The following is a 25795-nucleotide window of genomic DNA, read 5'->3' as shown; positions in this document are numbered from 1 at the left end:
GCATCTATTTGTTTGCAAAAAATAAATAAGAACCCCTGACAAATACGCATTTTTGAGCATGCTTCAGCCAATACAGGCTCAGGTCAGTGCAGATCAAGCACTGCTACAGGTTAATTTTCCCATGTGCTTTGATTCCATAGTGCGCAATCACAGATTCCTTATTTGGCAATAACTGAAAAGTTTAGGATATCCCCATTGATTCTCATGAGGATTTTTATGTGAGGGGTAAAAATAATAAATAGTTTAAATACACTCAAACCTCATTATAACAAAGTTGCATCTGCCACGAAAATAACTTCGTTATATCCGAAAATTCGTTATAAACGTTTATTTGTAACATTGTAGCTATGACAAGACTATTCTTCACTTACTTCGTTATATCCGTGTTCGCTATAACGAAGTTTGAGTGTACATACTTAATACATACTTAAGGAACATAAGCTTGCAATTATGTTCTTTCCTCCAGCATTATGCATAACTTATGGAGGTTATTTAACAGTGACATCAAGTATTCAACACCGGTCAAAGATCTGTCACAAGTTAAAAACCACGCTTGCTGAAATGGCAACAATCAATTGAACATGGCAAGTCTTGTTATTATGACAGATGGTTAACATCAACGAATACCAAACAAGCTTCAAAATTTAAGGCAGTGACAATTGTAGGTATGCTGTTTGCAACAACAGATAGATGAGCATACACAGAAATCGTAATCTAGTTCTACAATGATATTAAATTCCTTTTCACAAAAAATTACAGAACTCTGTATACAAATACCATTGGGTTGCACAATATGTACTGATTACAGAAAGTTGATTATTTAATTAAACTGTAAACAGCAGAAAGCTATGCTAACTGCTTTATCAAATGATGCATTGCAAACATGTCAAACCAATGTACATTTTAGTATTTATGTCAAATTCAACCAATATTTTAACAGATCCTACACTCTTGAATGATGAGATACATTGTTACTGTCTGAACATTAAGCAGTCTTCACTGTAGCTGGACGAGAAATTCATGTACAGTCATCTCCAATATCCTGGTTGTGCTTTTACAAGTCTATATAATGTTAAATAGCAAGAGGCCAACGAAAATAACTCTACCAGTGCTGTTATTTTTCTTCCACATGCAGTCTATCACGAGGCACAAACATTGTAAAAAAAAGAAACATTAGTATCGCTACACAATGCAAACATTACAACCTTAAATGTTTACATAAAAAATTAGCAGCTACTATGACATCTATACAAAATCAGCACACACGCACTACTTTCAGACGCGCGGTTTTTCTCCATTCACAACCAGCACACAGATGACTACAAACATGCGTACACAATTCGAAACGCTGCACAAAGCTTGATGTTGCAGCTCAAGTGCAAAGCTTAAGGAGGTTGAAGGAGGTGTTAGGTTGAACAGAGGGATGCAAATCGAGAGCAGCACACTGAGAAAGCGTCCTACCAGCGTCCATCGCAAACGGTGTCTCCGAAGAGGATGAGCCTGACGTCCAAACATAAACTGAGATCCAAGGTCTTGACAGCAGTGCAAACGTGGGAAACAGTTTATTTTTTTTTTCTCCTTAAGCAATCACCCCACTTTGGAGCCCTGCCTCGTTACGAAACAACTCTCATTTAGATTAAGGACCATGCTATGACGGCAGCAACATTTGGCACTGACACTGAAGGGCCGTTGCAGTGGGTCAGAAACAAAGATTTAAAAAAAAGAAGAGAGAGAGCAACCCTTAGTTGCGCTATTTTTGGCACTGCTCCCCTTCCTTTCTGCAGAATCAACAGAATGAAGGCCGTGCAGTGATTCTGAAACAGTAAAGAGCACGGGACAAAACAACTGTGCAAGTTGCCATGTGTGCAGTCTATGAGAAACAAAAAAAGGAGAGACTTCTAGAAGAAGAAAAACAATTCAATGAACACCAGAACCATTCATTGAATGCCTCCCCCGCACTTCCGGACGAGAAAAGAATAAGCCAGCAGAGGCTGCCCCAGCTGCTATTGCACATTTTGTTCAATGAAGAGACTCCACAAAGTGACACTGTGCGTCACAAGCTTTTGTGAGGGTCAATGAAACTGAGCAACATAAAAAGTAAGAAACTGCTTGGCAGGGCATCCTACTTGAAGAAAATAGCATCGAGACGCCGAGTGCAGGGAATGTCTGAACGCATACACAAGGAGGTTGCCTCTTATTTTTCCTGACAGAAAATTTTTTCCATCTGAAAAATTTTTTTTCTTCTATTTATAGCTACTAGAGTGACATACAAGCAAAGTTTGCATTTCAACCTGCATGAAATGCTGAGTGAACGAGACAGGTAGATTTCTTCCTTTGTTGATGTTATCAATCTGTTCAATTGTGACTAAAATATCATAATACAAATTTTTTCAAAACTATCTTTTTTTTTGCTGTTTGTTTATTTTGCAAAGAAAGATGCACAATGCGTCTCACTGCACGCTGACTTCACATATCACAGCTGTTGGTATTACCACAGCAGTCATAGTCAAAAGAAAATATGGCAGTAGTAAGTTTGGAACGATCACATTTTACATCAAATTTCTTTTTCAGTTTCTTTTTTTTTTTTTTTTGAAGTAGAATTTTCTTATCTCACAGGGCTTGATTGGAGAATACCATGTCAAGTGCAGCGATACATGAACAACCAGTAATAGTGCAAATGTAGACAGGTCTATATGAAAACGCGCATCTGCATTTTTCACATTGATCCACCGCGTGTGTGTGATAATGGTGTAACTCTGGACTCGAAGGCAAAGTTCTTGCGATGAAGATTTGTTCAACACTTGTAATGCAGCAGCACTATAGTGCATTCCCTTAAAGGGACGCTACAGTGAAACAATAAATCAGTATAGACTGCTTCATCACTTTTTTAGAACCCTATTGTCATTAATTTCATAATGATAGGCTCTTTATCAAATGAGAAAGTGAAGGTCAAAGTTTCATTTTTAGAATTTCGTGCCGGAGCTCAAGCACCTGACTTCCAGCATGAAGTCGCAGATTTCAATGTGTCTTTTCACATTATGGTCCCATTGGTCCAACAAAATTTAGCAGAACTTGAGAAGTCTATTCTCTGGCTCCCTTAGAACATAATGTAATTCACTTTTATGGTTAAAGAATTATGTAGGCTGCAGCTGATGGCGTCAAAACCTATACCATCACAGCAAGTTGGTACAAGGACTTCAATGTGGCATGGCCATCTGCATCTTCTTTTGGAGCATTTTCTGGATAACCAAGGCTTTTTTTCGTGGCAAGAGCAGTGCTCTTGGTATTGCATAAGAATAGCTAAATAAATAAAACAGGTTAAATTATTTTTCTGCTTAGTGTACTTTTAGGCTCATCTATTTTTTTTTTTCTCCTGCTTGCACTCAGTTTAAACGATGGCCTCATCAGCCTTGAGAAAACTCACCAGCGTGTTGTAAACCAGTCAGCAGTGAGGTAACCTGCGGCCCCAGCATTCCGCAAGGGTCGGGGGGACCACCCAGCACAGGCAACACTTGGCGCAACCTCCACAGATTCTCCGTATCTCTGCAAGTAGTGTAGCTCTTCTCTAAACCTCTCCTGCTGTGCACTGGTATTGGAAAAATCGCTGGGAGCTAGAGAAAGCCACAGTCCTCGTGCAACCCAGACACCAGAGGAAGTCCGGAAAGATACTAGCAGATATGCGCATCCAGTGAAGACTGGAATTAAAAAGTTCTTGGTGGTGTCTAGAACAACCAAGGAATTTACTACTGTCTCGTTCCGTGCCTGTCAGGTGATGTTGCACATTATAGAGATTTGCAAAGGTGGCGGGGGGGGGGGGGGGTCTCTGCAGCTACAACGGCTTCATTAACAGCAGTTCAGGCCAACTCCACATAACTATGGATACAAATGAACCACTGTGCAATGAAATATCTGCGCACAGCTCTCATTTCAAGATGGAAAATTTATAGGTTTCAAACCATTTTTTATAAGCAACAGAAACATCTTCAACTCAGGGGTCCCTATAGATGATCAATTTACTTCTTTAGATTGCAGGGCTAAAATTTATGTCATTATAGGCAGAGAATTAGGAGATGCTATATGCCCTTCCTTGAATAATACCATGACTGAAAACGAAAAGAAATATGGTAGTGATATCTCAGTGCACAAAACAAGCCACTAAGCACTCAGTAGTAAAAGGGGAAGTCCTTGTGCTGCAAGTGCAAATTAATTTGTGGAGAAAGACAGCCACGAAATGTAGGCACAATGTTAAAGTACGCAGGGTCATGCACATGCAGTGAGACGTGCAAGACCAATAAATGTTTCTGCACTCAAGCTCACGTGGGCGCTGCCATTGTGCTGGCCTAGGCTGGGCCTGCTTCTTGCAAGACTGCGCCAGCGTCCTGCACAGAAAAAAAATATAAAATTTGCATGCAGGGTGTTTTAAAGAAAGTGCAATTTACAATTAGATATAACAGAACATGACAGTGGTGAAAGTATGCTGTCTATGTTACATGAAATAACTCGTTGAATATCGATTAAAAGATGTGGTTTGCAAATAACGTAAAATTTTAGGAGTCTAAACAGAGGTCAACATGCTTTACAGAGTCATCTATGCCTAGCCGCAAGCTTAATTCAGCACGAGCAAATTCACTGCAGTATATTGCACAGTCGCAAAATAAGCCACCCTTCGTCAAGGCCAATGCATCGTCGTGTTTTGTTGACCACCTCTGAAATTACAATCGTTTGTCATTTGTCCTGTCGCCTTCTTTTTTCTGTGTCTGTTGTTTTCTTTGCAAGTTTTCACCTTCAGTTCTACAATCCCTTCATCAGCATTTGGCAAACATAATTTTAAGCTGCAACATAATATATGCTACACATGTTAATGTTACAAAATTTACTAAGAAACCGTACTGCAATAAACTAGTCACTTGAGATATGAGTGTTGAAATTAACACAGTGGCCGCCTAGCTACCTTGAAGGCTTGATGTGAGAACAATTTGAATATGCACATGAGCGCATCTACGGCACACTGGAATTGTATGCGGCTTAATTATTTCTGCAGGTAAACCTCTTGTCGATCATGTAATAACGTTATCTCGAGGCTTCTACACAAGTTCCACATTGGCCAGCTTTATTATAAATTGATAAGTTGGTCCAGTCAACATTATCTATTATGTCACAATCGTACTACGGACACTGCCCGACAACGCAACCGAAATAACTCTACGTGTACACGCGCGCGTTCTATAAACAAAAAAAAATAGAAACAAAGCATATTGACAGTCTACCATAAGCATCACGGATGTGTAGTACTTTAGCTTAGTGCGAAGGGCGAACTTGATTAGCAAGCTTGTAAACACAGCGGTAAATCTCAGCGCGAGCTAATTTCACTGCAGAGATGCTTGTCAGCGAAATGGCTGCTGCTTTTTTCGGGGAGTACGAGAATGTTTGGCTTGCAGCCAGTTCTTTGCGCTGCAAATGGAACACCAGCTAACAGCTGATCCCCGGCATTTTTTGCACGGCCATGGCCTTCACGGCGATCGTTTAGTGAAAATAAGTGCGCTACGAGAAACGGAAGTCTCCGAGATGCTAAAGCTTCAAGACATTCACGCACTCCGGCAACATCAACGCACAAACGGTCGCAAAACTGTAATGCATTCACAATGTACCGAAGAGAATTGTCATGAGGACATTCAGTACAGCAACGACACAAAGACTTTGTGGATGCTACTTCTCGTCTAATCGCGTGTTTGGTGCTCAGGAGAAAGTATACGCGCGCTGCTTTTCAGCAAACGCGGTGAAGATAACAGCAGAAAACGCCCATAAGCAACTGATAACGCGGAGAAGATGTTTTGTTTGGCTCACCCGATGTCCTGCACGCGAGCAGTGCTCCCTTTTAGCTGCGCCCTCCGCCTCCGCGAAAGTGCACCTTTCCTTCTCTTCCAGCTGCAGAGGCTGCTGGACAGCGCTAGTAACATAGAACATTAGTTCTTACGGTCGTCAAAACGATGTAAGACCACAATGAGCGTACGAAACGCGTTATATTGAATGGTACAGCGGATCTAATTGGATAGAACCGCCGGTAAATACTGCGAAGGTCTACAACGGCCGAGATAAGCGCCACGAAAACGAAACTGAAACCTAACGCGGTTTCTTTGTCGACTGTGAGTCGACTTCTAGCGGTCTCGCCAGGCAAGTTTTGGATCCTGTTTCGCACGATGTTTTCTCTTTTGCGTCATGGCGGCCAACGTGTCGGACCAAGTTGAAGCGATGAGTTTAGGCGACCATGAAAAGGCACGAACAAACTAAACAGTGACTCTATTCCTCTCGCACTTTGTTGGACAATGCGATTGCCTTTGTGTTTCCGCCTAGCGAAGCGCTATGGTTATCCTGCCTTGGTTCGTACGAAAAGCAGGGTCTGTGATGTTCCCTATCGTCACACGGCTAATTAAAATAGTAGTTCATTCATTCAAGCGGCAATGTGCCCGCAGTAGTTCTTAACAGAGTGAACGTAGGAGACTTTCTTACAAGATTTTAAGGCTCCTCCTAGTAGTTCTACTTGGTTGCAACACGAAACTCTTTACTGCGTTGACGCAATCTTGTACCGGTATTGAAGTGCGCCGGCATTCTTTGTACGCTATTGATCGTTTACTTTGCTCTTGTTTTTGCAGGTGGCTACGAAAGCAGATTCGAAGGCTCCAGTCACAGAGGTAAAATGTTCAGTTATCTTCTATCAATGCGATCACGGCCATGACATACGCACCTGGTTATTTGGTCTTCAGGAAAAAACCGACTAAAACATGCATCCCTTAGAAGAAACGTCTTTGTTGGGGCTGAGGCGCACTTTTTTCAGACCTTTATATATTTCACGATTGCTTCTGAAAGTTATTCATCTACAGGCATTTGTGTCTAGCTGGTATTTAAGCTGTGTAAAAAAAAAAGAAATAAATTATATAGGCAAACGTTCATTTTTTCTTGAGGCGTTGCCTCAGCATTGCTAGCTTGCGCAAAGGTGCCAATCGCAAAACGAGAAATAGCTGTCGAAATTGCCCTGTGATAGGACATGGGATATGGCAGGTAGGACATGTTTGTGGATGTCGCATAGTGTGCAAAAAAAAAAAAGCTGTACTTTCAGCGAAAGGGCTGACGTATGCCTTTTCCGTCTTTATGGCATTGACACCCAATTGAGAGCGTTGTCTTTTAACCAGCGATCGGAGCGGGCTTTTGCCTAAACCTTGTTTACATAAATCGTGGTTAGTTTGCCATGAAGTGCTTTCTGATAAAGCTTCACTCTCCATATACTGTTGCTTATAGTGTTACTTCGCCTTGTGACAGCTGAAGCCATGGCCAGCGTTCATTGAGGAACGCATCCGTCTGTGGGATGAACTGAAAGCACGTTATGAACAAGAGCTAGCAGCTAAGACCAGTGTCCCCATCACAGTAACACTGCCCGATGGAAAGCAAGTGCCGGCGGAGTCGTGGAAGACTACTCCGTACCAGGTCGCTGCTGGCATCAGGTAGGATGGAAGATAGCTAAATGTCAGGGCAGTGTCCCATTTCTATCGATGTCTTCCCCACCTCGGCTATCTGTTTGCTGTGTGTTAAAGCACACCAGTTTGTTTACAAATATCAATTTGTTAGAGAAAAACAGAAAGATCTCTCTGGCACCGCAAAAATACGTGAAAATCAGTCTTGCCTTACTGTCTGTGAAATATCCAAGCACTTTCTCTCATTGTGGTGTCATAACTCGAAGCGTTTTCCTTCTGTACGGTTTCTGACTCGCAGCTGTATGAGGATGCTCCGACCTTTTCTCTTTTTTTTGCAGTAAATTATGTGACCGGGCTAGTTGATGTGGTTTCATTTTGTTTAACAGCACCATGCAAGCAAGACAAAGGACAATGAAAAAGGCAAACACAGACAAATGTTGATTTCCATCTGGTATATGAGAGCACATGCATCGCCTCACACTGGCCGTTGCTACTGCATTTGCTTAAAGGGGTACTGACACAAAATTTTGCGGCTGAGATAGCCTGCGGGATCGATTCCCGTGAACATGTGTATATCATCTGCAAAATATCAACAGCAAATATAGCATGGAAGATATTTTAAATGAATTTTGAAGTTGGCGTGAGTGATCGACACCCTCGGGTGATTGACACCCTCAAAGGTGTAGAGTTACTGTATATGCTAGCTTTAGGTAGCATATACAGTAACTCTACAAAGGTGACCCTCGGTGACCCCCTACTTCCCTCACATGACCATGCTGCAACAAGGTATGGTGACGTCACAGCTTCCGGGTTTTTTTTTTTTTTTTTTTTTTTTTTTTTTGGCGTATTCGCTCCAGCAGCCTACTTCTCGGCGGCTGCTCGTGAACCATTCAGAAGTGCGTCACAGTTCTGTGTGCTGACGTGATCGAATTCTGCACCCGCTAGGTGGTGATAGTTGCACCCGGAGGCTTGTCGTTTTTGAAACCGAAACTGACACTGGTCGGTAATGAGGAGCCTGTAATTAATTATCTGTCGCGCGCTGCAGCAAACGATGTGCCGTGTTATGACTAACAGGCCTCCAGCAACACATTGCTGCAAAAAAAATCAAGGCCAAAATTTTTGTGTCAGTACCCCTTTAATGCAATGGCACAACACACACAAGACCAAATTGTGGATGCATCTCCTCCTGTGCATTTCCCCCAAAATATAGCTCCTAGTTGCGTGCTGTGTACCCACACATTTTGAAATTCAGGTGGCTTTTCTTCTTGTCTTATTCCATGTTTGGAAATTTTTTGAGTAACTGGGATAATATAAAGATTTGGGTTACTTTTGAAGATGTTGATGTTCACTCTGTGTTACCGTTAATTTTAGTACTGCTGTAGTTGAATTCAAGTGCACTATACCCACTGTATACAAGCCTCCTGTAAAGAAATTTCAGTTATAGGGTAATAAGGGAAACATATTGCAATAGTATTGAAAGTTGGGCTAGTTGGTACGGTACCATGTTTGGGTACAGCACGAGGAACGACGAAGGCGGAACAGAACACGTCCGTGTCCCTTTTGTTCTATTCCGTCTTCGTTGTTCCTCGCGCTGTACCCAAACATGCAATAAGGGAAACATGTTACATAGCAGTTTTTCTTTAAAAGTCAGCCATTATTTAACCAAGATCACATAGCATTTCTGTGACTTACTTTGAGTATGTTTAGTGATGATATACATTAGACATGAACAGTCACTGATGCCTTCATGCATTCTGTTTTGTTTTTGCATAGCACTGGACAGTATATTCTCACTGGGCAGAGCGCTATGTATTACACCCATTATAGGATTTGATAAAAAATGCCAAGGGATGATCATTAATGTTTATAGATATATCATTTGCAGTGTCTTTCATCATTTGCTTATCCTGATAGGGTATGCCATCATATGTGTCATCCTAGTGAGGTATGCAAATTATTTGTTTTACAAAGAGGTGCCATTCACTATTTTTTCTTTCTGACTTTTGAACTGCAGCAAGGGACTCGCTGACAATGTAGTCATTGCGAAGGTAAACAAGGTTCTTTGGGATCTAGATCGTCCCCTTGAAGAGGACTGCACTTTGGAGCTGTTAAAGTTTGATGACAAAGAGGGTGAGTGAACCTTAACATTACAAATAATACAATTGCATAAGATTGCATATGCACTCGTCATGAAGTAGTAGGCAGCCAGAACATGTACACATAAAAATGTTCTGTGGGACCGTTGCTTTAGAATGACATATAGAGTATGTTCAGAAGCACCTATTGTCTCTTTGCTGCCAATGTTTGGGCAGGTGAACAGGTGTTCTGGCACTCCAGTGCACACATTCTCGGTGAAGCATTGGAAAGGCTCTACGGAGGCTGCCTCTGCTATGGACCGCCCATCGAGGGAGGCTTCTACTATGACATGCACCTGGATGAAGGGGGCGTGTCGGCCGTCGACCACCCTTCGATCGAGACGCTCATGCGCAACATTGTCAAGGAACGTCAGCCCTTCGAGCGGCTGGAGCTGGCCAAGGAGGATCTGCTGCGCATGTTTGAGGTCAGGCAGCACCACAGTGTCATGCTTCTTATGCCAGTGCATGTGCCTCTAGATAGCATGATGCTCTTTCTTCACTGACTGCCCAGCAAGTCACTGCTGACTACCAAAGTGAAACAATTCTGGGATGAAAGGTTGTCTTTCTGTTTATAGCCTTCATCACTTTTTAACCTTATTATACATAGCTTGATTTGGTGTCGTTACCCATCATTAGGCACATAAATGTTATCAACTCTTTGTCAACCCTTGATAAGGCTGGTGACAAATTATCTATAAGCATTACTTAAACATTTTTTGCTCTATAATGATATTTCTTGAAGTTTGTTTGGGCTTTAGTCATCTGTAATATTTGGTGCTAATGTTCTACCATAGCCTGAAAATGAATGGTTTTTGATGTTCAGGCTCTTTTTTCTTTAATTGAAGGCTATCTTGTAAGGAAATTGATCATGTAAAATATCATTACTGTAGCCTAGCTTTTGTCATGGAGAAGGTGCTTATGAAAATGAGGTGGAGACTACTCATGCATGCCTTCATAGTCATTTGTGGTCATTCAAGGTGTTCAAAGGCTGCTTGAAGGTTTTGCCCAAGCAGTAGTTCTAGTAGCATTCTTAAGTGAAGAATTTTTTGCCACTAATAAGTTCCCCTTTGTATGACTTCAAAGAATACAGTAAAAGCTCATTAATTCGGATTTCACGGGACCGGAAAAACTGTCCGAATTAAGCGAATGCCGAATTATCGAAAGTATCGAGAAAACAATAAATAAATGTCGATCCCATCAATGCACTTTCATTTTCTTGAGGAATACGTATGTAAATGTAGTAATTATTTTGCATAAAAGCAGTGCAAAAGCCACAATTTTCGTCATTTGAGACTTCACAACATGAACACGGCTGAGGACCCCCGTGTCTTAATCTGAAACGTGCTTTGAACCCATAGCTTAGCACAGAGCAACAACGCAGTTGTGGGGGAAAACCACGCCTTTCTGAAAGCCCGTGGCCGTTTTGGCTGTCCACGAATGCCGTTTTCGTTGTTTTGCATCGCACATTTGCGACATTTCGTGCTCCGAGGATCGTCTGAATTAACCAGGGTGATGGCCAAATATGACAAATTAACAAGCATTTGATGCCATTAAACAATGTGTACACTGCGGGGACCAGTGAACATGTCCGAATTGTCCGATCTTCCAAATTAACGAGCGTCGAATTAACGAGCTTTTACTGTATTTACAAGTGATTACTTTTCCAGTGCCCTGATAAGCATGACCAATTGTTAAGTACAGAAATGTTGTGGGTGTATGGCACTGTTTTATAAACCTGTTTCTGTTGGCATGCAGTACAACCCATTCAAGGTGCGCATCCTGAAAGAGAAGGTGCAGACGCCCACCACAACTGTGTACAGGTGTGGCCCCCTGATTGATCTCTGCAGAGGACCTCATGTGCGCCACACAGGCAAAGTCAAGGCACTTCAGGTCACAAAGGTGAAAGCCCAGAATTGTCATTTTCAATTACATTCATTTTGCTGGAAATAGCCTAAACTGTCTGTGTTGTGTGTGCACATGCATGTTTGTGTGTGTGAAGTAACGTTTCCCTGTAATACACATTCAGGAGTAATGGTGCTTTGTACGTATATACTCCACTTTGCATAAATTTAGGTGGTGTCACCAGCTGCGAGATATTTTGTTCAGAATGTGCTGTGAAATGGTACGTTGAAGTTCTAGTTAATAGCTTTTTTTTAAAGTGTCCTTGACTCGATGCAAGAAGGAAACTGCTAGAATGACAGTGCAAAATATGGTGCGTATTGGGGGAGCATGTCTGTTGATTTATTAATCCCCGAAATCTGCCAAATTTTTCTCATGTCAGTCTCATGGTATCAAGGCTTTTGCTTAGTATATATAACTCATTTATGATCCATCTTTATTTCACCAAATGTAACGTATACTGTAAAGCAATAATTTTAAATAACTAAACTTTGTTAATCATCAAAACAAGCATTGTCACTTGTTTTGTTATCAACAATTGCGACTTTGATGGAACTGCTCAGTTTTCATCTGTCGCAGGTAGAGGTGTGCAAATAATCTATTGGTAAATAAAACAACTAATGAAGTGAATTGACTGTATTCAATCCAATCTTCGAATAAGATAGTGGCCATTCATAAGACTTAATTAAAAGTATTTTTCAGATATTTCATATTTTCAACTGTGTGCAATAAATGTAAAGCTGGAGCAAAAGTATTACATGTTGTGGATGTATCAAAGAAAATTTTTTTCTGTACGCTACCAGTAACATCCTAACTGGCTCCTTACAAGCATAGCCAAATTGTTGCATCATTCATACACCCTGGTGACACTTCAAATGTTAGATCTCTCTTGTCGTGCGCAGTATGATTTCTATAATATCTGCCACGTTAGTTAGAAGCATAGCCAAATTGTTACATCATTCACACACCCTGGTGACTCTTCAAACGTTAGATCTCTCTTGTCATAAGCACTATGATTTCCATGATGTCTGCCACGTTAGTGTGACATTGTGGTTGCATGTAGTGAAAAAAGATGCTCTCTTATCTTTCCCAGAATTCTTCAGCGTACTGGGAGGGCAAGGCAGATGCGGAATGCCTGCAGCGGGTGTATGGCATTTCGTTTCCCGACACCAAGCAGCTCAAGGAGTGGCAGCGTTTCCAGGAGGAGGCTGCCAAGCGGGACCATCGCAAGATTGGCCGGGTTCGTGGATATTTCAGAGAGCCCGATTGGGTCTACAACTGATGTTTTTCTGTGTGCTTGATAGTCTTAATTGTGTGCTCATGGTTTTCCTATGTAGGAGCAAGAGCTCTTCTTCTTCCATGAGCTAAGCCCTGGTAGTTGCTTCTTCTTGCCCAATGGAGCACACATCTACAATACCCTCGTTGATCTGATCAAGGTAAGTCCAGTGCCTTCCTGTAAATCTTGACTATGTGCATCAGGGGCGTAGCCAGGGGGGGGGGGGGTTGGGAGGGGTTCAACCCCCCCCCCCCCCCCGAAATTTTTCAGTTTTGCTTGCGTATATATAAACGCACACATACAAATGCACGCACGAACATACATAAAGTATTGTTGAACCCCCCCCCCCCCGAAAAAAATTTCTGGCTACACCCCTGATGTGCATGTAAATTTATCTACAAAAGCATTGCCACAGTTTATCACACTGCACCAGCCTAAATGACCGCTTATGAGGAACTGGACAATGAATGCTTCGACAGTTAAATGCGTTTCAACTTCTGCCTTGCAGTCCGAGTACCGAAAGAGAGGATTTCAGGAAGTTGTCAGTCCAAATATCTATAACAGCAAGCTCTGGCAGACGTCCGGACACTGGCAGCACTATCAGGTAATGTTGTTGTACTGCTGGTGCCTGTTACACTTGTTTCTCGTATGCCTCTTGTTAATTATGGTGTCATATTTTTGTTTAGGACAACATGTTCTCTTTTGACGTTGAGAAGGAGAAATTCGCCCTGAAACCAATGAACTGCCCAGGACACTGGTAAGAATCCTTCCTTTCCATTTTTATGTAATTGTAGTTTTAGGAAAGTTTACTTCTGTGTTTATCCTAATGAAAGAATTAGAACTGTGCAAACTTCTTTTATTAAATTACAGAATTGGGCCAATTAGTTAGCAGATGTTAATAATGGCGTGACAGGGCGGGCTCTAATGTTGTTATGCAGGAGTCAAGAGCACAGGATGTCGTAGCATTCTTGCGAGGTCGTAAAATGACTGATAATTTTTGATGTCCATCAAAGACTGTAGGTCAGGGTGTGAACGTTTAGAAGGAAATTAGGCTTGTGCAAATAGTAAATTTTATGTTCGAAGCGAATAGTGATTTTGGTCGAATAATTTCTAATCGAGTTCGAATGGTATATATCACATATTATAAAGAAAAATGAGCATATTTGTCATGAGCCAACCAACCTGCACAATGTTTTTTTTTTGTTGTAACAAGGGGTGTGCAAATGTCATTCTTATTGGTTCAATGGAAGTGGAAGCAACTTTGAATAGTAGCAGGATTTGGCTTTTGGTAGAATGCAAGTGATAACCTGTAAAATATGTTACGTTTTAAAACTTATTATACTTGGAGCATATAAGCCCGTATAACAAGCTTTTAAACTAAAAAAATGACGAACCAATTCGAGGGTGATATGTTCATTTAATCTTGAAGTGGGGCTTCGCGGCAGTGAGGATTTTCCCTGGAAAGGTGTATTCGCGGTATAGCACCCCTTCACTGCAGTGAAACCATCTTTACAGGGTGGTTACACTAACATACACCTATTCGTTCATTTCGAATACTGCGAAATTTTCAACAATTTAAATTCGAATACTGTATTATTCGTTCGAATATTCGAAGTGCTCGAATATTCGCTCAAGCCTAAAGGAAATATCCAAGGCTTTCCTACAGGTATTGGGCTCTGATCGTGTATAGTGTCAGAAATGTATGTTTGCAACTCGTACCTGTAGCTTATAACGCTATGCGTCTTACGCAGTTGGATCATCTAAAAGTTTCGGTTATAAATATGGCACAGTCCACATACGCACGCCATCATTGTTACTGCTGAGTTTGTAATTCTTAAATGGTGCTACAAGCTCTTGCACTGGCTCATGCTTCAAGCGATCTGCACAGCGTAAAACACATCTCAACTCACTCTTTCCTTTCGAAAAAAAAATGCGTGCAAATTGAATTGTTAAACTACAAGCATACAACAGAGTTCCCTCTGCTGCACATAAGTAATGTTCATTATCTTAAAATTTTCATGCTTGCAGAAATTTGTCCATTGTCTCACTCTCACATGCATTGAAACATAACAGTGACTTTTCATTCTAGAACATTTTTTATCTCTGTTTTTTTTAGCCTTATGTTCGATGTACGTCCTCGTTCGTGGCGGGAGTTGCCACTGCGAATGGCCGACTTTGGTGTGCTGCATCGCAACGAACTTTCAGGGGCCCTGACAGGTCTCATAAGAGTGCGGCGTTTCCAACAAGACGATGCGCACATCTTCTGTGCACCCCAGCAGGTGCGTTCCAGCGGCATCTAGCATCACCATGTGATGCGGTGGTCAAAACTGCTCCTCTATCGTTAATGCTGTTTGTTGTTCTGTCATAAGAAATGAGCAGAAAACAATGAAGCTAGTTTAAATGTTATGGGCAGATAAGAATGGGCATCAAGCTTTGTCCCACTTATTCTAGGTACCTTTCCCGGGTACAGGTGTCCTGTATGTCAAATGACACCCGTATACAGTTGTTTTGTGAGCCTGAAACAAACCAGATTTGAGAGTATGGATCATGTTTACATAAGCTTGACTAACATCAAGTGAGGTGGGCATCAGTACGTCCTTCTGTCTACCTCGATAATTCTGTCAGTTTTATTTGCGAAATTCAGAAAACATTCAATTGATTATTTAATCCCAATGCACTTGCCAAGAAATGATGCTCTAGGTAAAACATCTAAGTACAGTTAAACCTGCCTATAACGAACCTCCATACAACAAATTTCTTGATTTTACGAAGTTTTCTATTCCCTGCTGTTACTTCTGGCTCTCACCACGCCAGGTCAACTTGGTGCCAGTAGGCTCGACTTACGACGACTACGCACTCAAAGTCAGAGACCAGCTGCGCGAGGCTGGTTTCCGTTGCGACGCTGACCTTGATCCTGGCTGTACACTCAACAAGAAGATCCGCAATGCCCAACTTGATCAATACAACTTCATCCTAGGTAAGCTTTAGTTGTGCGGTTCATGGTCTCGGTGCTTACACGTTTTGAGAATGAGAGAAAAGGGACATAAAATTGCTCAAATGCCTCCTTTCGCCGCATTCAACTTTTTCTTCACCCTCAACAGCAGGAATTACATTTCAAGTGCCTTTTTCTCGCTTTCCAGCTTAATTTTTTTTTTCTACCTAAAGCAAACGCTTGTCTGCAGAAAACGAAAGTTTTGAGGCACTTTATAGGTAATCAAATATTCTGGCTTGTTTAAAAGTTGATTGGTAAACACCATTCTAATGCCACTTCAGTTCTAGATAACTCCGGCAGATTACACACGTTACATAACAGTGGGATAAGAATTGTATACTACATAGAGATATCTAGTGCTACTTTGTGTGAGAACAAAACTTAACAGAATGGTTCAATAAAGAACTTGATCCTGGCCTTTTCATTATATTAGAGCTCTACTGAATTAGTATCAGTTAAACTTGCAAGGTTTTTTTAACCATCAAACCATAGAATGGGTTGTCATATTTCAGCTGCAATAACTTCTTCAGATTACATGTTACATAGGTAATAGTGGGATAAGAATTGTGTACTGTATAGAGATAAGTAGCACTGCATTGTGTGAGAACAGAAGTTAACAGACTGGTTCAAGAAAGAACTTGATCTAGGCCTTTTCAGTATATTAGAGCTCTACTGCATTAGTATCAGTTAAACTTCAAGGGTTTTTTTAACCACACAGTGGGATGTCATAAGTCAGCTGCATTTGGATTGAAATTCTTCAAATTCATGCTTTATTTACTTTTAGATATGCTTCTCTGATGTAGTTTAATGTAGAAACTGTTGCAGAGACTGTCCCTACCCCGCCTTTTTTTTTCTTCGTACCTACCTTTGCCTTGTGCTCTTGGTTGACACGAGCTAACTGGAAAGCTTTCACCTGCTGGAGCTTATGTTACTTGCCTGTCATATTCACAGTTGTTGGTGAAAAAGAGAAGACATCTGGAACTGTGAATGTCCGCACACGTGATAACAAGGTGCATGGGGAATTCTCCTTGGACGACCTCGTGGAACGCCTGAACCGTCTCAAGAGGGAATTTCTCCCCGATGACAAGTTTTAAATAACTCTTATCAGTGGCATTAAATGCGTATTTTGCTGTGAACAAGGCAGCAGATGCTTGCAGACTTCTTGACTTTTCAAGCTATGACAGCCATTCATAAACCTAAAAGATTGCAGACCAGCAGCAGTCTCAGAGCAGCATGCACTGTTCATATGCAGAAACAAAGAAGCGGCATTTAAATCCTTTTATTGTGCAGTTCACATATTGTTAGAAAGATTAAACTGGTGCCACAAGAAAACAAATTATGTCAGATAAAGGTATTGCTTTATGCATGCTGCCACATGCTTTTAGCAAAAGCATCTGCTTTGTACTTATAAGGTCAGAGCTTTTATAAAGCCCCTTCACTGCACTGTAATAAATACAGTGCAGGAAAAGCAACTTCTGTTGTTCTGGTCGGCTCAAAACGAAAGGGCCAAGGAAAGCACAGACTAGAGCGCCATGGTACGGTGATTCTGTGCCGTCGGATTGGAATTGAGTAAAGGCACACAATGACTTGACGTTTTTAATAAAATGTTAAAGGTGTTCACACCCTGAAGATCTGGGTTTGTTTTACCCCATCAGTGCACGTAGAAATGCTCACGAAATGCTGGAGATGTAGACATGAGCAGCAGTGCTGCTGGCATGATCAGCAGTGCGGATGGCATGATCTAATGCCGCTGCTTTCTACTGGAGGGGACAAAACAGTTGATTGCTGTGATGAACTATTTGAAAATACTTTTCATTGTTGCATAGTGGCTTTCTTTTTTTTTCTATCCTTTGGCTAGAACAGTCATGCCCTCTTAAAGATGTTTAAAACCTTGTGGTGAAATTGTGAACAACAGAAAAGGTTGCTATGTGCAGGTTACTATATACTTATGGAGCTGCCATCCACATCTCCTGTATTGCTTTTCCTGAAAGCAAGAATAAGTAAACATACACGTAACACACTTTCTTTTCAACTATGCATTCATTTTTCTCTTGCCCTCTTCTAACAGGACCACATAAGCTATATATATGTCATGGCTGTCATTCATAAATGTAGCCATCAAAGAATACGACGCATGTGGATGTCCAGAAAGCAATGTATCCTATTCAGCTTGAGTATGTGGTCGTGCACTTTTTGGCCATGGTTAATTTTCTTCTCCTTCCTTTCTCCCACTATCACCTTTGTGCAGTCATTAGAAATGGTTCCTAAAGTCACATTTGCAATGAGAACAAGAAGACAGATAAATACCAGTTGTTAATGAAGATGGAGTGATGAGTTTTACTTTAATTTGTAAAGGACATCAATATCAACTGTTTCATCTGTCCTGTAATCTTCGGGAAGACCAGCTTCAATCCGGGCCTGCATACAAAAGAGCTTTGTCAGAAATGTGAGGTACCTAGGCTGAAAGGCATCACTGCTCCTTCTTTACAGTAATATTGGATGTAGAAGCTGTTAAACATAATTTGAGATAAGTAATTACTGCATGTGGACTTACCTGATGCTTTACAGTTTCATTTTTTGGTGCTATAAAAGGAAAGAGTCAAATAAATACACCACTTGGAAACAGTGGGTCTGAAAAAAGTACACACACAGGGGTTGGCGACAGGGACAGAACTGTGTCATTGTTAACAGGTCTGTAAAATTATAACAGTGCTGTAAACCAGCGTCACCTAAGAGGTAAAAATACACATGTCAACTCTCCCAAATTTTATGTAAAGTTTACGAATTTGAGCTTGTTTTGTAATTTTGCAAATGTTATGTAAACTTTATAGAAATTTCTGTTCATGAAAAAAGTTTTGCTCATTGATCCCATGACCATGCCTGGAAATTCTTCTGATTTGATAGAGAGCCAGATGGGTATTTGCTTCAAGCAAGTTTACTCAGTCAATTTCTTATCGTAGGCATTATTTGAAAGCGTAAAAATCACTGAAAGAATAACTATGATCTAGAAATAATCTGTTGCTTGTCACTATGCTGATACAGGTTTCCTGTTGCTTTTGCTGCATCTGAAGGTAAATAATCATTATTAAAATGCATGTGTATACTAGAAAATGTGTGAGGTCAAGAACAAAAGAAATGTCTGCTTCTCCTCCATACTCTTCCTGGTGTCATGTTCATGGGATTTTTACGGGCATAATTCACATGATGGCAGGTTATGCAAGAAGCAAACTAAATTAAAAATGTCTCAGCATATGCTGCTTTGCTGTACATATATTTTTTTATTAGTGTGTTCTTGCCATTGCCACTGTTTGAAACCAGATGAGATGTGCGGCATATTAACAGTAGGCTATCTTAAAGGGACACTAAAGGCAAATAACAATTTATGTCACAGTGAAAGCTCAATGCATGACGTCTAAAACGGCAATATTATCAACAGCAGTACCCTACTTACTGAGAAATTAGGCTAAATGTATCACACAACGTGCGCCACGAGTGGGACATCTTGGAAATGATCCCGATGAAGTGAGAGCGTCCGACTACAATTAATCACTAGTGATCAAACTAGCTGCAATAAAAAAAGAACCTTCCGTGCATCAAGAGACGTAATAAAATGCTGCTTGTTCGTTTCTGTTTGATTCATGGAAAAAAGAACCTCTTTGGCGTTGCCATGGGGAACGGCGTGCGTGGTTCAAAGGTTCCGTTTTCGCCGAACTGCACTTCGCCCGGCGCCCGGCTTCGCTCACGCGGCCGCGTCTCACTGGTAGTTTCGGTATCGCGTACTGCCGCGTGTGTACTGCTGCATGCTCGTGAAAGTCGCTGTGACAGAAAGTTCGACAAAATGCTGCATGCATGTGATGTTGCCGGATGCCCAAATGGTGCACGCCCCCGCACAGTAAAGGCGGGCAACGTTGGGCACTGCAACAGTGACATCAGAAAGACCGCTTTCAGGCGGGTGATTTGAAGTGCGCTATATAACGCAATGAGGACCACTAAAACGTGATTTTATTTCAAAATAAGCACTTTGTTGGCACAAAAGTAGCACTACGAGGTTTCTGGACTGCTATTTCAACAATCAACGTCGACTTAATATTTGCCTTTAGTGTCCCTTTAAGATATGTGCTTCAAAATGGACATTTAAATTGTGTCTTGCTTCTTTTTATTTTGCATTTAGAAGCTGCATGAGGTACTGCAAATTATATGCAAATTATCCCAAATTCTTTTTGCTCTCTTTCAATCAGCCTTGGGCTTAATTGTGAAGTAATTTTTACTTGTGGCTTGTGAATTTACTTCATCGATTGCGCCAAATGGCCACTTTCATGTGAGCTGCTGCGGAAGTCATGCTTCTGTCAGTGCCTTCAGTTAACGCCTCCAGTGAAATGAATCACATTGAGAACAATTCTTTGCAACGTATGTTCAAAGCATGTGGTCATTAAAAGCTCTACAAATAGATTAGGCTGTGGTTATCATTGCCTTTAACTGTTGCAATATGATCAAAATGTCTTGTTTTGGTCATTGAAAGCAGATTCTTTTTATAGACTCTTCGTTGAAATTTGAAAGGCCAGTTGGATAACGTACAGCTACTTCGGTTATTTCTGTTCTTATACTGATGTGGGCCTTATCGTTATACAACATTAGGTGGAAGGAGCAGTTTATATAATGGCTAGAGTGTTCTAGTAAAACTAAAAAGTTCAACAAGAAAGTATAATGCAGGTATTGAACGTTGACGTTTCCAGCATGCACGACATCTTGTACGCACCTTGTACGGGCTTCTTCGTGATGTTTGTGACAGGTGGCACGTAGGAACCTGCCAAGACCAATTTATTATTAGTAGAGCATACAGAGCACCCTCCTTTCCAACGTCCGGTTTTTCGGACTCCCTAGGGACCGCGAAATCGTCCGAAAAATCGGGCAGTCCGAAAGAACGAATTCATGCTTTCTTATTCCGCTCAAGCGTTCGAATCGCCACAACCACGTCCGAAATAGCTTTAATGCCTCCCAGTACACTTATCAGGCATTTTGGTGCGCGCCCAGGCTCTCACAAATACATTCGGTACCTACTTAACTACGTGCCAACCGCCACTTGCAAGTTTGCATCTCGTGATGAGCGCCGCTGATACCAGCAAAGCGCGGAACAGATTACGGCTCTCGCATGGATTCAGAGCCTGAATGTCCAACGAGACGGAATGTCCAATGGGTCACGTGACCGGCGAGACTGTCCAACGAGACGGAATGTCCAACGAGACTGAATGTCCAATCAAGACGGAATGTCCAACGATACGGAACGTCCAACCGAGACGGAATGTGCAACGAGACTGAACGTCCAACGGGACGGAATGTCCAATTTAGATCAGATAGACGCGCCCTAGTTTAAAATTTCTCAGACAACTCATTCATCGGGTTAAGATAGATAGAGTACATTATTTTCCTGCTGCTCAGTGAAGGCCCTCTGCGCCTTTCGGGCGCAGAAAACTAATAGTGGCTTCGCCCTCGCTTCGCGAGTGCGGCCATTTCGCTAATGCTCAATGGCCGGTTGGCAGGGTCTCCGTCACGCGCTACTGGCCGCTGTCGCGGCCACGCGCTGTTTAGCCCGCACGCCTGCCCCTTCGGGGCAGGCGCCCGTCCGTGCCAGCGTCCGTGGTGTGCCCGTGTCACTGGGGCGTCCAGACGTAGCTGCAACGGCTCCTATAGTTACGCTAGACACTGCCAAACGGAAAAGCGATATTTGTGACCGGGACGGAATGTCCAACGAGACGGAATGTCCAACCGAGACAATGTCCAACGAGACTGTGTGTCCAACGAGACTCAATGTCCAACCGAGACGGAATGTCCAACGAGACTGAATGTCCAACCGAGACGGAATGTCCATTATTGGACATTCAGTCTCGTTGTACATTCCGTCTCGTTGGACATTCAGGCCGCAAGCGTCTCGCATGGAGCGTTTGGAAACGATGACGCGGAACACAAAGACTGTGGCGGAAGAGCGGACTCGTCCGGCTTTCCCCGATGCGTGTGCGCATGTAAACGATGCGCGCACACACATCGCCGAATCTCCGCCGATGCCAATACACAGTGCCGTGTGAAGCCCATCGTTTCTAGTTGTGTGCAGCACATCGCCAACTAAGCTGACGCCATCACTGTACTGTTGCTGTATCGTACGCACGCATTTGTCATGAAAAGATTCGTGATGCCCACTTTGTTCCTGACCGCACACGGGCGCGGAAATGGCGAGCTGGTTTAGTTCGTGAAGGCAACGCGACTGTGCGGCGCACTTGATGGTCTCGCACAAAGAGGCAGCATGAATGGCGGCGCGGCGCGTTTGGGTTCGGTAATTGACTCGGCAGTCGAAATCGGCATTTGACTGGAAATAGCTTTGTACAGCTATTAGGGTTTGTTATCCGAAAGTATTGTTATAAAGAACTATCAGTACAAACTGTATTATACAAGCGCTAGCGGTGTCAAGTGGAAACAACACGCCGACCGCAGCATGGATGGGCGCCCAAACAGCATGGTTCTGCAAGAAAGAAGAAAAGCTTGGGGGGGGGAAAAAAATTGGCAGCATCAATCTCGTGTGACAGCAGTCGAGCGACGCATCGTATATTGTCACCGCGTAAACGCGTCTTGTATGCGCCGTGTTCTGGAACCGGGCTCCCCTCTCGCGCTTGGTGATGATTTGAAACGGATGGACGGTTACGGGGGGGGGGGGGGGGGGCACTTGCTGAAAGGGGTCATGAACCACTTTTCCAAGTAATGATCTAATGGCCTCAGTATCGGAGTGTACTGCCTCCCGAATCGATTGCCGCAAAAATTTCTCGAATCCGTCAAGAATCAGCGGAGTTACGGGGGTTTGGCGCACGCTCCCAGCGCTTTCTCTCTTTTCTCGTGCCGGCGAGCGCACTGGAAGCTAGACAGGGAGGGAAGGCATGGGGGAAAGAAGTTACGCCAGCGCGCGTCATGAAACGCGATCGCTCTACCGCTGTGATTCGCTTGCGCGAGTGCGGCTACCGTGTACTGAGGAGTGCGGCGCCGGCAAGTGGCGGCACCCCGCGGCAAGAAGCGCATCTGATCCGAACGCCGCTCTCGATTTACGTCGGCTATCGGCCAATAAGCATGCTATGTCTCTTGCGACGTACAGCGGACAGACGCCCCGCCCACCGACGAGAGTGAGAACCGGCCTCTGTTTGAAAAGAGGGTGCCTGGGGAAACGGCAACTTCGCGCTCCGCTTGTGGCCATTACGCGGTGCGCACGACTGTAATATTTGGCAGAGCAGTTCATAGCCGTGTCAGCTTTCCGCAGGATGTGTTTTTTCAATCAGCCCAAGGGGTGCTTCATGACCCCTTGAAAGCCTTGACTATTTGAGAAAAACGCCGATTTTCATTATTTATTTTCGGTAAAACACCATGTATCATAAATATTTCGGGGTCCCCCCTCCCTTGGCTACGGGCCTGGCATGATGATCTGTGGCTGAGCTCTGCAGTGTATGTGCAGTCGCGCTCAATATGACTAGCAACATGGCAGCGCGTGGCCTCACGATTTCAAGGGCTGCCCATGGCTTCAAGTAGCCCTTATTTCCATAACTAAACGCTAATCTCGCACTCAGGGATGATTCCAAATAAGAAAATATCATTTAGTTCCTGAAATGAAAACAGGTTGAAGCCATGCCTAATCATTGAACTCATGAGGCCAAGCGCTCCCGTGTTGCAGGTCATATTGAGCGCGACTGTACGGTCCGTAGATAATGTGCCCTTGCCCAAGAACAGGCCGCGCCTACTATGTCCTTTATCGTAACCTTTGATATTCGTGAAGCGCTAGAGTACGGGTATGTGCTGACGCTGAGGGGTCCCTCCCTGTCTGCTAAGGCATCGTGCTCACACGCTTGAGAAACCCGTGTGATGCGGGTTCGTTTTGCGCAGAAGACTAATTATTGCGATAGCAATTATATGGATAGTCTCGGCTGAATTTTTGCCGTCGCCGTCGCCGCCGTCATGAACCGTATATGTATAGGTATGTATATATAAATAAAAGCCCCAAAGAAAAATAATTCAGAGAAATGCTTCCGAAGCGCGGAATCGAACCAGGGACCTCTTGCTCCGCAGCGAGTGGCGCTAACCACTACGCCACGAAACGCAGATCCTCCACGCAGCTAACGGCGAGCATTATATACACCATATACACACCCTTTGCCGCTGGACGGACTCAGAGACGCTAGGCGCTTATAAGCGTTTCTTCATTACCAGCGAGATGGCGCTGGTAGCGCGACGGGCGGATTTAAAGGTCGTCGGCGAGCTCGCTCGCTTCTTCTTATGTTTGCGCAGGGAGAGCCTTGCCCTTCCGCTGTCTGCTCGCGCGGTTTTCTCGTGCTGAGGGGAAGAGGGATGTTTCACGCTTTCACCGTGATGTCCGCGCTCATGTTACGGAGCGTACGAAAGTCACCCGAGCTCAAGGGACGCCGCTAAACGAACAAACAGAAGATGAGCGCGAACTATCAAGTGTCACAGCTCGACACTTGAAGCACTCTAGTTTCTTTCGGTGCTTTGGCCGCCTTTGCAACAGGAGCGCTGTTCAAACTGAGAGTATCCATTGGCGAGCCTCACTTCGTATAGCATTAGTTTCTTGCTATCGCATTCATTGCTTCGCCCTTGCGGTGAAGCTGTGACTTTTTTTAAGACATTTTATTCAAGAGCGGCGTAAACAGGATCAGAAAGATGTGAAATGAAGTGCAGTACAACAGGCCATTATCTTACCACACACAAGAACCTTTTCGTCTGAATGACTTTACGTGGCTGTTCGCGAAATAGTGCGTATGTTGGCCAGCTCATGCAGCGACGCCCACATCAGAACAGCTTTCATGAAGCGCGAAATGACACGCGGACACAAGAAGGCACATAAAGACATCACCACGTGCATTCTCATGTCCGTACGTGTGTCGTTTCGCACAGCATCAAAGCTGTTCAGGTGATTCACCAACAATCCCGTATTGCAACCCTTGTCTCACAAGCTTATAATTTGTTTAGTTATATCATGGCCTCCGAGCCTCGGGGCGGCTTGTGTGCACCGCGCGCCACCTGATCTCGGAAGATGTGGCACTGCACACAGCGGTGTTCTTCAGCACCTCACTCTACCCTGCCCAGCAGCATAACGGCAACAACGGCACAACTATTGAGTCAACTGAGCCACCGCATTGGGTAGAGGAGTTAAACGCACAGATTTAATAATATGGTGGCAAATCTTACCTGGCCTGTTGACGTAGTACGCGATGAAGAGCACGGCTAGCGTGAGCGAGAACATGGTGAAGGTGAGGCAGACGAACCACGCGATGGACGGTGGGTTCATGCCCAACTCGCCGGGCGTCACATCGAAGTGGCTGCGAAGAAGACATCGGAGGCACAAAACTTCAGCATACAAAATGCTCTACCATGGCAGACTACATAGTACCCTAAATAGTCGCCTTTCTTTTTAAATCTTACAAAGCTACACCGAGACAAATATTGAGGACAATTGAGGACGGACGATCAGCCTACAGCACCACGCTGCGTTTCTCACGCGTGCTCTGCTCTGTCACTGTGTTATGTGTTGGTTTCTTACGTGGCGCTTTGTATATATATATATATATATATATATATATATATATATATATATTGTCACGTGGTCGTGACGTCGACGAAGACAGCAGTCGGCGTTTGCGGGATGAAACTGTTTATTTGGCCGAACTTGTGGCCGGAAAATGAGAACTATAACTACAGCAATACACGCTGTACAATGATAGCGGCAAACAGGGCGTCGTCCGTCGATCAACTGACAAGCGGTCACGCGTGTCTGCTTTTATACAGGCGCTATCGAACTTTCCAGCAATATCGCTGGTGGCGGCGTAATCTCTAGACAAAGCTGGAACATTCGCGTGCGGGGCGCAATCTTAACAAACTGATCTACTACGATCGCGACGCTTCTAGAACATTACTTCGCGGACAGCGTCGAGCGTTGATAACCGTTCCTGCCGGTCAAACCTGAATACATCAAAACAAGACAAAA

The 25795-nt window shown here is 43.3% G+C and overlaps 3 protein-coding genes across 9 annotated transcripts in view; 2 read left to right on the top strand and 1 right to left on the bottom strand.

Moving 5' to 3' along the window:
* Positions 1-5972, bottom strand: part of LOC119387067 (cytosolic carboxypeptidase 1) — a 55262-nt gene extending 49290 nt beyond the window's left edge. For 5 of the 6 annotated variants that reach the window (XM_049413359.1, XM_049413360.1, XM_037654369.2 and 2 more), the window contains exons 1-2: positions 5845-5972; positions 4318-4379 (exon numbers count right to left, since the gene is read on the bottom strand). In XM_049413359.1, the coding sequence (XP_049269316.1) occupies positions 4318-4379; positions 5845-5957 (175 nt within the window). In that variant the 5' untranslated portion in view covers positions 5958-5972. Of the gene's footprint in view, positions 1-3424; positions 3544-4317; positions 4380-5844 lie in introns of all 6 variants that reach the window. The other variant, XM_049413363.1, reaches the window with a different exon arrangement.
* Positions 5973-6199: 227 nt separating this feature from the next.
* On the top strand, positions 6200-15110 carry LOC119387068 (threonine--tRNA ligase 1, cytoplasmic-like). Of its 2 annotated transcripts, none has more exons than XM_037654371.2 (11): positions 6200-6273; positions 6651-6689; positions 7315-7496; positions 9481-9596; positions 9779-10026; positions 11357-11500; positions 12594-12740; positions 12838-12936; positions 13285-13380; positions 13463-13533; positions 14893-15077. In XM_037654371.2, the coding sequence occupies exons 1-11, from the start codon at positions 6217-6219 to the stop codon at positions 15074-15076; spliced, it is 1383 nt and encodes a 460-aa protein (XP_037510299.1). In that variant the 5' UTR covers positions 6200-6216; the 3' UTR covers position 15077. The 2 variants fall into 2 exon arrangements, with proteins under 2 accessions (XP_037510299.1, XP_037510298.1); XM_037654370.2 differs by having other exon boundaries at positions 6202-6395; positions 14893-15110.
* Positions 15111-15195: 85 nt separating this feature from the next.
* On the top strand, positions 15196-16921 carry LOC125757869 (threonine--tRNA ligase 1, cytoplasmic-like). The gene is made up of 3 exons (XM_049414118.1): positions 15196-15240; positions 15549-15753; positions 16720-16921. The coding sequence occupies exons 1-3, from the start codon at positions 15196-15198 to the stop codon at positions 16860-16862; spliced, it is 393 nt and encodes a 130-aa protein (XP_049270075.1). The 3' UTR covers positions 16863-16921.
* Positions 16922-25795: the final 8874 nt, after the last annotated feature.

This window comes from Rhipicephalus sanguineus, chromosome 3 (assembly GCF_013339695.2).
Source record: "Rhipicephalus sanguineus isolate Rsan-2018 chromosome 3, BIME_Rsan_1.4, whole genome shotgun sequence".
Classification (NCBI taxonomy): domain Eukaryota; kingdom Metazoa; phylum Arthropoda; class Arachnida; order Ixodida; family Ixodidae; genus Rhipicephalus; species Rhipicephalus sanguineus.
The sequence above is the reverse complement of the archived record's forward strand: the minus strand, read 5'-3'. Positions and strand labels throughout refer to the sequence as shown.

What these genes read in the sequence shown, in the direction of transcription:
- LOC119387068 (XM_037654370.2), top strand. Translation starts at nt 6,324, where the DNA reads ATGCGATTGCCTTTGTGTTTCCGCCTAGCGAAGCGCTATGGTTATCCT. An exon ending in CAGGTCGCTGCTGGCATCAG is followed by an intron (nt 7,497 to 9,480) that starts GTAGGATGGAAG and finishes TTTGAACTGCAG; the next exon opens with CAAGGGACTCGCTGACAATG. An exon ending in AAAGTTTGATGACAAAGAGG is followed by an intron (nt 9,597 to 9,778) that starts GTGAGTGAACCT and finishes ATGTTTGGGCAG; the next exon opens with GTGAACAGGTGTTCTGGCAC.
- LOC125757869 (XM_049414118.1), top strand. Translation starts at nt 15,196, where the DNA reads ATGGGCATCAAGCTTTGTCCCACTTATTCTAGGTACCTTTCCCGG. An exon ending in ATTCTAGGTACCTTTCCCGG is followed by an intron (nt 15,241 to 15,548) that starts GTACAGGTGTCC and finishes GATTTTACGAAG; the next exon opens with TTTTCTATTCCCTGCTGTTA. An exon ending in TCAATACAACTTCATCCTAG is followed by an intron (nt 15,754 to 16,719) that starts GTAAGCTTTAGT and finishes TCATATTCACAG; the next exon opens with TTGTTGGTGAAAAAGAGAAG.